At 38.7% G+C, this 10676-nt stretch overlaps 1 protein-coding gene across 2 annotated transcripts; it reads left to right on the forward strand.

The window, feature by feature from the left end:
• The first annotated feature begins 2506 nt into the window (after window positions 1–2506).
• Window positions 2507–9843, forward strand: LOC139652384 (ubiquitin-conjugating enzyme E2 A-like). 2 transcript variants are annotated; one of them, XM_071529442.1, is made up of 6 exons: window positions 2510–2712; window positions 3910–3990; window positions 4134–4159; window positions 7080–7169; window positions 7263–7351; window positions 9338–9843. In XM_071529442.1, exons 1-6 carry the CDS (start codon window positions 2669–2671, stop codon window positions 9464–9466), a joined length of 459 nt encoding a protein of 152 aa, XP_071385543.1. In that variant the 5' UTR covers window positions 2510–2668; the 3' UTR covers window positions 9467–9843. The 2 variants fall into 2 exon arrangements, with proteins under 2 accessions (XP_071385544.1, XP_071385543.1); XM_071529443.1 differs by lacking the exon at window positions 7080–7169 and having other exon boundaries at window positions 2507–2712.
• Window positions 9844–10676: the final 833 nt, after the last annotated feature.

Raw genomic sequence — 10676 nt, forward strand, 5'->3', positions numbered from 1 at the left:
AAGTGACCATTGCAGTCTTTGACTTTTTGTGTCATGACAATGAAAATAAATTTTGTAAGAGTTGACGGCCCCTTTTTGTTTTTGGTCTTGGGGGTGGAATGGTATAAAACAGTGGTTCTCAACGTGGGGTCCGGGACCACCAGGGGTCCTTGAGGGGGTTCCAGGGGGTCCCCGGCAAATTAATGAAATGTTAAACTTCACCATTATTTCATTTACAAGAAGTTAACACAATTAGAGAATGTGGAAGAATGACTATTTTGATCATAGTTTCTCTGTTACCTCTCTACCTACAATACAGAAAGTCATGGAATTCTGGACAAAATCATATCTAACAATAAAAATATTCTCAGATTTGGGACCGAGAGACAAAATCCAGGGTCCGTGGCTCTAATGGGTACTAAATTAAGGGTCCTTGATATGAAAAAGGTTGAGAATCACTGGTATAAAGGTTTCAGATGTGTTATTAGACCTTTAAGGAGATACTAATCAGTTCATATGAAATCAAGTTGTGTTTAAGGTTGTGGACTTTGTGTGGGGCTTCCTGCCGTCTATCCCTGTCCTGGATGATTGAGCAACACGGAACTGACCACTTTAAGATCCTCAATAAAAAAGTTAGAGGAGGATCTATTGTTGCTGCAATTTACATAATACGTAATAATTTTAAAATGACCAAGAAAAATTAAACATCATAATGTTGGCCCTATGTCTTACATCCATTTAGCATTATTGTGTTGATGGGATTTTGCTACTAACAGACTGCTCTCTGGACAACATCTATGTATCACATGGAAGCAAGTCAAATAAAAAGAAAAGGACTATTGATTATTGATTGCCGCTAACCATGCCGTTACCATTACCTAATTGTTCCACCGGGATCAATTAAGTCATCCTATTTTATTTTATATAATTTATTTTAACTTGACACTTATATTGTACAGTAGAAACTTTTTTTTTATTGTACAATTATTCACATACAAATACAAAGATGCATGTAACATAGCCACAAGAAATATAAAAAGACAAAAAATAGAACAGAACTTTGAACAATGACAGGAGTCTGATTTACTTAGAGGAATCTTAATTACCTTTGTGTTTTAATATTACATAAAATGGTGCTATATTGCTTAACAGCATTACTAAAATGCAAGAAATTTTAAATAATAAACAATTTTATCAAATAATTTTCCATTTTGTCTTGTCTAAAATGAAATATTACATCAAATAGCCTAAGTCCACCTCTACACAACAATGTAGAACCAGTGTAGAACATGTTTTTTTTTTTTCAATCTTTATTGAAAAAACATTCAAATAGACAAACAGTGCAGACGTGCTCAGCATAGTAGTATACAAAGAAACAAGAATATGAATTTAAATAAACAAAAGTAATAATAATAATTATTTACCCCCCCAAAAAAAGTTGGGATAAATAAACTTCATTAATATAAAATTATGATAAAACCCCCCCCCCAAAAAACATGTTATTCTTCTTTAAAGAGTTTACTGTACAGTTTGACAGTTTTATTACTTTTTTAGTGTTTATAAGTTTGAGAGTCTTAATATATTCATTCAATTCACAAAAACATCTAGTGAAATTGGGGGTAACTTTTGTTATTTTGCATTTATGGATGTGAAATGTACCATATCGAATCAATAAGTTTACAATGAATTCAATGTTATATTTATCCTGTTCAAAATGTGTAATGACATTTTTACACTCAATTTTAATATTATGATTAGTTTTACACAATATATAATCTTCTGTTCGAGTCCAAAAAGTAACTGAATGTATAAAATGGTAAAATATGCGTTAAGGATTCTTTTAAAAAAAAATAATAATTCTGCAGAATTAGAGATAGCAGAATTATAGAGCAGAATTATTATTATTTTTTTAAATGCTCTGTTTTTCTGAATTAACGAGATAATTATCTCAGAAAAACAGAGCAGAATTATTTTTTTCCATGAAAACTTTTCTCAGAATTCTGAGATAATTATCTCGTAAATTCATAAAAACAGGGCTTCTTTTTTTTATTTATTTATTTATTTTTTTTTAAACTCTGCTCTGTTTTTCTGAGATATTTGTCTCGTTAATTCAGAAAAAATAGGGCAATTTTGTTTTTTCTCAAGTGAATGCATTACGCTTCCGTATTCTGCCAATCAGTACCTGTAAAAATGTTGTCCCAAAAAGCTTTCCCTCTTGGAGTGTAGAACATGTACAGTAGAACCCCCCCCCCCCCCCCACCTCACGTGTCCACACACTGGTGCGTCACCGCGGTCCGCCTTGCGTCGTGACGTCACCAAAGCGCCGCCATCCGCCTGCTCCATTCCGAGGAGAGAAAAGGGGTGTTAAGGTAGCCAATACAACAGCAATAATAACTAGCGTGTACCTAACATAACGAAACACTGTCTCGCATTCACAGATAACGGTTGTATATTAACGAATACCGGAATGAGACCAATAAACGGGCTCTATGATGACAGGCGCTTCTGCATTATTAATCGATAATTTCTATTTTTGAAAGTGGTATGCTCGTTAATTCCAGTTGGGTCAGAGGAAGAGAATGTTGATGTTGGATTGCAGATATCTCAAGTTGTTTTCAACCGATTTGACATTTAATTTAGTAGTGTCAAGAGTTTATTTCTAACGTAAAAAACTTCATATTCTGGAAGGATGTCTACGCCGGCGAGGAGGCGGCTAATGAGGGACTTCAAAAGGTAAGTACAGTGAGAGAAAGACTGCCGGGCTGGTTTCTCTGTTTGCCACCAGGATATAGCTACTGTAAGGCTTTACCTTCACATACTTTATCACCCATATGTGCACCCCCCCTAGTTTATGATTTATGTGTGATTTATGTGATTTTTATAATTTATTGTATTTTATTTTCCATTTTATGATCAATAGCTTGTGTGCTGTGCTGTAACCCCTTAAAATACCCTTACATTTACAGGAATTCACCCCTTAATTCATGCAAAAAATCCCCTTAAAATTATGTTTTAGGGAGTTATTAATAGAGGAGAACCCATCAAAACCACCTTAAACACCCCTTAATTTTTGACTCCTTACTTTCTAATTTGATGTAAAATTCAGGGAGACAGGAACTTTTCATTAATAACTCATTAATAACCACTGAAACCATGCAAGTTAAGGGTTAGTTAATGCTTAATAAGCATCAACTAACCCTTAATTAACAGTCAACTAATGTGTCTGGTAATCATTTACTAATGGTGTTCATGTTAACTAAGGTATTAATTTATACATTATTTAATAGTCATCTTTATAAACTATTAAATAATGTATAAATTAATACCTTAGTTGTACCCTAGTGTTACCAAATCCCTTAATTTCTAGTGTCAATGTGAATCAACCCATGAATAAATCCCTTAGAAACCCATGATACTAACCTTACTTTTTTAAAGCCATGTCATTTTTAATGAATAATTAATGTTTACATAATGAGAAATTAAGGACATTTCAGGGATAAAATTAAGGTGTTTGGTTTCGTGGTGTTCTGGGTTTTATGGTCTTTATGCTGGGTGATATGGACAAAATCAAATATCATGATATTTTTGACCCCATATCTCGATATCAATATTGCGACAATATTGTAGGGATGACTATTGGTGCTTTCACAGAATATTTACACAATGAGATTTTTGATAAATAATCATCAGTAATGTGGATATAATGACTAAGTGGGTAAAGGCAAATAATAGAACAGCTAGAACAGTCTGGTAAGTTCAGAAAATGACATCACTTTACTGTAATGCAGCCTTTAAAACCAGGAAAAGACACTTATGCCATATCACGATATTACGATATCCAAAATCTAAGACGATATCTAGTCTCATATCATGATATCGATATAATATCGATATATTGCCCAGCCCTATTATGAGCAATATGTATTTCAGGTTACAGGAGGACCCTCCCGCAGGTGTCAGCGGGGCCCCGTCCGAAAACAACATCATGGTTTGGAATGCTGTCATATTTGGGTAAGATACCCAGAATACACAGCAATGCATAATCCTCATCAGTATGTTTTATTGATGTGAAACGTTTCAGTTTCACTTGCATATTCCGTGTATTGGCACAGCCATAAACTGGTTTGGTTGATTATACATTATTTCCATTCCAGACCAGAAGGAACGCCGTTTGAAGATGGTGAGTTATGAAAGAGAAGTTAATAAAACATTCACATCAACATTTATGAATGCTCATCTAGTTGGTACACTCACTATGACTGATACAGAATGTATAATAGTGCTATCATTTGATTTGGTACATGAGATTCTGCCCTCTTATGGCAGCGATAGCCACCGAGACTGAACAGACAAAGAAAAGAGCGCCACCTACAGACACTCAAACTTCACCAACAGAAAATCCAAGGACAAAGTCACAGTACTGGACACACTATTTGATTGACAGGTGATCTCTGGGAAGTGCAGTGCAGAAACACCACAGTAAGAGAGCTGAGCACCAAAGATGGAGACAAAATTAAAAAATGTAAAACAACACAACAGCAAGGGCCGCTTACCACCAAAGATGGAGACAAAACTAAAAAGCCCAGGAGGCACTAACCATCACACCACATTCAAAGTAGCTTAAATCAGCATCTTTCCCATTCTCACATTTTGTGGAACAGTAACTGAACGTCTCCACTCTGTCTGCATGCTTTATACTTATGCTTTTTTGATACCTACTTGTCTAATAAAGTGGATACTGAGTGTTTTTATTTTCAAGCTAGACAGCAAAACATCCTGGAGGAAATGTGTGGGCTAGCTGTATGCTGTTGCAAGGTTATTATTAATGGTTGCTAGGGTGTTACAAGGTGGTTGCTAAGTGTTACTAGGTGGTTACTAGGTGATTACAAGTTGTCTTGTGGTGAGAGATAGTGCATCTGTGTGTGTGAATGTGTGTGTATGTGTGCGTGTGTGCACGTCTGTCTGCACACATGTGTGACTGCATGTATAATTGTAGCTTTAGAGCTGTGTCTGAGTGTGTGTGTGTGTGTGTGTGTGTGTGTGTGGTCATGCTTGTGTATGCTGTTTGTGGGTGTGATGTGGGTGTGCGTGTTTGCGTGCTTGAATATCTGGTGTGTGTGTGTGTGGACACGTGTGTGTGTGTTGTGTATGTTTATACGTGGACTTGTGTGTGTGTGGACGTGTATGTGCGCGTGTGTGGATATGTGTTTGTGGACAGTATGTGTGTATGTGGACATTTGCTTTATAATTAGTGAGCTAGCCCTAGCCCACTAATTATAATGCACATATTGAAAATATTTACCACTAAAATTGCCAGTAATTACCTACACTTTGGTCTATTTTGTTATCTTGAAAATGCTCCAGGCACTACAAAGACTTCTACAGCATTTGAAAAGTCCAAGCTCCCCCCAAAATATTTGACACTCTCCATTCCACCTTAAAAGTCTTAAATGGCTTGACCTCTAAATGATTTCCATTGACAAATCAAACTAACACTGAAATTGTACTTCACCTTGAAGGAAGCTAGTTGATTGGTTCAATAAACCCTTCTGAAAAAGTGTTTAATTTACCATATTGGTTCACTTACAGTAACCTGTGCCTTATCTATACAAAAGATTATTACATGTGTTTCAATATATGCACATATTTCAGTATGTATGTGTGTGTGTGAATGCATATTTGTATGTATTATTTATGTATGTGTGTGTATGTGTATGCATATATACAGTATGTGTGTGTGTATGTATATGTATATAGTTTTAGGTTATGTAGTCTATATGTGGACGTATGTGTATGTCCATATGTCTATATGTGCATGAACAGTAACCTACGTGTGCACACACATATGTTTTGTTTTCTGTACATATGAATTTTTAGATTTGCATATACATGATTATTACTTTAGTTGGTAGTAGTGCAATAATTCAATGATAGTCACATCCTATAAATATTATTGGCTGTAAAAATAACAAAAAGCTTGGTCACGAAAATAGTCGACTTGTTGACTTACTTTACCAGACACGTGAAATCAGTGTGTGAATATTGGAAAGCAGTCTCTTAAATCCAAGAGATTATCCCATTTTAATGAAATAACTACAATTCCTACAATGATTAATCCCTGTGATCCCACAGAGAGGGAAAGGCATTCATATTTACCTCTTAACAGCACATATGCCAATAAAAATATACATGAAGGTATGAAATATTGGATGATAAGACCATGACTTGCTCTTCCTAACAAAGAAGACTTATCTGGCAAATAAATGGATGATATTAATAGTTTAAATTAACTGATATAATGATTTAACACATATTGCCTCCTGCCCCTTTACTGCTTTCTCTGTAGATTAAAAAAAAATTAAGTATGATTCCTAAACATTTCCATTTAAAACAATCAACAGTAGTGTAACACAATTTTATGCAGACAGAAGCTAAGAAGTGCATTACATCTACCGAAAATGAATAGCCTACATTGCACTGAGAATTAAAGAATCCACTTTCCTTTGTGTTAAGTGGCTCAAAGGGTCTCACTGCAAAGCCAAGCTCCCCAAGCGGAGTCATTCCTATGTTCCCAGGGTCCTATGTTCCCCAGTTCTACATGTGTGCTCTCTCAGGGTCCTATGTTCCCAAGGGCCTATGTTACCAGGGTCCTATGTTCCCAATGTCCTATGTTACCAGGGTCCTATGTTCCCCAGTTCTACATATGTGCTCTCCCAGGGTACTATGTTCCCAAGGTCCTATGATACCAGGGTCCTATGTTCCCCAGCTCTATATAGCACATAATGGGAACCTGAAAAACATGTTCCCCAGCTCTGTATTCGCTTAATATGGTTAGTTAGGGTTAGGGTTAGGGTTGGGTTAGGGTTAAACATAGGACCCTGGGAACATAGGACCCTGGGAGAGCACATATGTAGAACTGGGGAACATAGGACCCTGGGAACATAGGACCCTTTGTCATGTTCCCATTATGTGCCTTATAAATCTGGGGAACATAGGACCCTGGGAACATAGGACCCCGAAGCACTTGACCTGTGTGTGTTAGACTCAACTGGTTTGTTATCTTTACAGTCATACATTCTGTATCTTTTTGTCGATCACAGGTACATTCAAGCTAACAGTGGAGTTCACAGAAGAATATCCAAATAAACCCCCCACTGTACGATTTGTCTCCAAGATGTTTCATCCAAACGGTAGGCCCTTACCAATGTTTCCATTCAATTCTGGCGTAATGTTTCCAATTTCCCATTCCAGTTCCTTACTTAGACTTTTGAATTTGTCCCCAGTCTATGCAGATGGTAGCATATGCCTAGATATCCTGCAGAACCGCTGGAGTCCCACCTACGATGTCTCATCAATTCTTACCTCAATCCAGGTATGTTCTCAAGTTTAGTTCACACCTCAGAGGACATTTTAGGGTCACATGCGTGAACATGTTCTGTTGTAAATTATATGAGTGGAATGGTTTTAAGGGAAACAGCTAAATTCACCTTCACTGAGACAGCCAACCACATAAAAATTCACCTTCACTCATACATGTACTGGTATATGATCTACGTTGTATTGAATGTTGTTGTTAACCTTGCTGTACACTCAAGACACACTAGATTATTTTTACACCAATAGTAAGCCTGACTTGACTATTCTGACAATCAGGGTGAGTCTGGGCTACTTGGGGTGAATCTGGGCTACTTGGGGTGAGTCTGGGCTTGTCGGGGTGAGTATGGGCTTGTCAGGGTGAGTCTAGGCTAGTCGTTGTGAGTCTGGGCTTGTTGGGGTGAGTCCAGGCTAATTGTCGTGAGTCTGGGCTAGTTGAGGTGAGTCTAGGCTAGTCATAAGTCTGGGCTAGTCAGGGTGAGTCTGGGCTTGCCGGGGTGAGTCTAGGCTAGCCGTTGTGAGTCTAGGCTAGTTGGGGTGAGTCTGGACTTGTTGGGGTGAGTCTGGGCTTGTTGGGGTGAGTCTAGGCTGGTCGTTGTGAGTCTAGGCTAGTCGGGGTGAGTCTGGGCTTGTCGGGGTGAGTCTGGGCTTGTCGGGGTGAGTCTAGGCTAGTCGAGGTGAGTCTAGGCTAGTCATAAGTCTGGGCTAGTCGGGGTGAGTCTGGGCTTGTCGGGGTGAGTCTAGGCTAGTCGTTGTGAGTCTAGGCTAGTCGGGTGAGTCTGGGCTTGTCGGGGTGAGTCTGGGCTTGTCGGGGTGAGTCTAGGCTAGTCGTTGTGAGTCTAGGCTAGTCTGGGTGAGTCTGGGCTTGTCGGGGTGAGTCTGGGCTTGTCGGGGTGAGTCTGGGCTAGTCGGGGTGAGTCTGGGCTTGTCGGAGTGAGTCTAGGCGAGTCATAAGTCTGGGCTTGTCGGGGTGACTCTAAGCCAGTCGTGATTCTGGGCTAGTCGGGGTGAGTCTGGGCTTGTCGGAGTGAGTCTAGGCTAGTCATTATAAGTCTGGGCTTGTCGGGGTGACTCTAAGCCAGTCGTTGTGATTCTGGGCTAGTCGGGGTGAGTCTGGGCTTGTCGGAGTGAGTCTAGGCTAGTCATTATAAGTCTGGGCTTGTCGGGGTGACTCTAAGCTAGTCGTTGTGAGTAGTGATTTGGGGTAGTGTTTTCGCAAGATTTGCAAATTTTGAGACTAGATCAGGGTTTCTGTTGTTTTTTGCCGGCCAACATGGCTTGTAAGATTTCAGGTTTAAGGACAAGTAGAATATTTACCGGACACATGTTTTAAATAGGCTAGAATAAATTTAAATAGCAGTAAACAATGTAAACAAAATGCAATGATCCAACAAATGAACGCATTCGAGCCACGGAACCCCATTTGATGAGATTTTGTCTCTCGGACCCAAATCTGAGAATATTTTTGTTGTTAGATATAATTTTGTCCAGAATCCCATGACTATCTGTAGAGAGATAACAGAGAAACTATGATCAAAATTGTCATTCTTCTACATTCTCTAATAGTATTAACTTCTTAATACCCCTGGTGGTCCCCGGACCCCACATTGAGAACCACTGCCCTAGAGGCTACATTGTTATGTTTAAAATATCATCTGTGCTACACTTAATCTGAGTAACCCTGTACATACTGTATACTTCTTAAAATTTTATTCTGCTGATCGTTTAATTCCTTTTTCATCTTTATATTTTTGTACTTTGCCTTGTTTGATGTGTACAATTGTGCTCTTTTTATGTTTATGATTTACGATTTTTTTTTTTTTTTATGTAAAATTTTGCGCTGTTTTCAGTACACCTTGCTGCAAGCATGAATTAGTCAAGTCAAGTCAATCATGTTACTTAAAGTGTGAAATTCTATTGATATCTCTCTGCGCAGTTGAAGCGCTGCTGGTCTCAAGCCGATTTTTCCTCTTTGTCTTCTCAGTCTCTGCTGGATGAACCGAATCCCAACAGCCCGGCAAACAGCCAGGCAGCTCAGCTCTACCAGGAGAACAAGCGAGAGTACGAGAAGAGAGTTTCGGCCATCGTAGAGCAGAGCTGGAGGGACAACTGACCGGTGTAAATGACTGCTCGGCAGAACTGGTGGACGACTGGTCCTGTACTGGGATCAGCTCTGTGATGCCTTCTGTCCAGAAGAACACAGGTCGCTGTGGTTTAGGCCTAGCTGGGTGACTGGTGAACGATACCTTTTTACTTTTTCTTTTTACGACACTTGTATGCACTTTAATGGTTTGCTTGACATTACTATGAAGGATGTGTTGTGTTTAGGTATTTTATCATCACCCGTTCAGGACTTTTAAACCTGTTCACAATACTGTACAGCTGTACGGATACTGAAATGTATGATTTGAACACAGAGGTCCAGAGGCCTCATTTGTAATCATTTTCTTTGCTTTTGTCCTTGATCCAATTGTACAGTACAGTATGATCACTACATCACAGAAAATTGGAAGAAATCAGTGTAACCTGCTAAATTTGGCATGAGACGAGTTTCTCATAAATCACAACTTTGGTTTGGATTTGGTCGAACTTTGACTAAATGAGGTTCTGGATCTTCTGCCAACACAGACTGGATGTTCTAATCTAACTGTAAGAGTTGACCCACATGTTAAGAATGCCATTCATCCATGCCATACTTCCTCTGTTCAGCCATGGTCGTATAAACCATGCAATGTTGGCTATCTGTCTCACATTTGGATGTAGAAGATGATTCAGCGCTTTTAATTAAAAGGCTATATTTATTACACAATTTTGGACTATTTTGTTTAGAGTACAATATCAAAAGGGAATTACTGGACACCAAAATTTACCCAAGATCCCCCAATGGAATTTCAAGGTACTCCCAATCTTAGTTCCCAGCTGAAAATGTCATCACCTTGCAGACCAAATGAGAGAAGCACAATGCTTTGGTGTCATTATTTCTCTCCCTGTATAAACTACTACAACCCACATAAAGATCAGGTTGAAACAGGGTTCTCCGCGCATCTTCCAGCAAAATGCGGTTGAATCAGGTGCTTCTCAGCTCGAGGACAGCAAACTTTCAGAAAACTGGAGCTGGACTGGAGCACACCGATTGATTCACAGCCTTTAATTGTGCAAACAGACTAACGTTTCGACACTACTGTGTCTTCATCAGAGTCAAAGTGGACAAAGACATGAGGCAAACAACATATATAGTCAACCTAGACCAGGTGTACAGTTGTCATTGGATAATTGGTTGAACAGGGTTTCAAATCTATTGGATAATGAATCCAAGGGTGGGA

Source organism: Centroberyx affinis, unplaced genomic scaffold (assembly GCF_046629955.1).
Source record: "Centroberyx affinis isolate AG114_WGS23_722 - 3 ecotype Tasmania unplaced genomic scaffold, CSIRO-AGI_Caff_v1 ptg001789l_1, whole genome shotgun sequence".
In the NCBI taxonomy this organism is placed as follows: domain Eukaryota; kingdom Metazoa; phylum Chordata; class Actinopteri; order Beryciformes; family Berycidae; genus Centroberyx; species Centroberyx affinis.

Bases quoted from the DNA above. Each gene is read 5' to 3' on its own strand.
- LOC139652384 (XM_071529442.1), top strand. From the start codon at position 2,669: ATGTCTACGCCGGCGAGGAGGCGGCTAATGAGGGACTTCAAAAG. The intron at 3,991-4,133 runs GTAAGATACCCA...TTTCCATTCCAG, and splicing joins TGGAATGCTGTCATATTTGG to ACCAGAAGGAACGCCGTTTG. The intron at 7,170-7,262 runs GTAGGCCCTTAC...ATTTGTCCCCAG, and splicing joins CAAGATGTTTCATCCAAACG to TCTATGCAGATGGTAGCATA.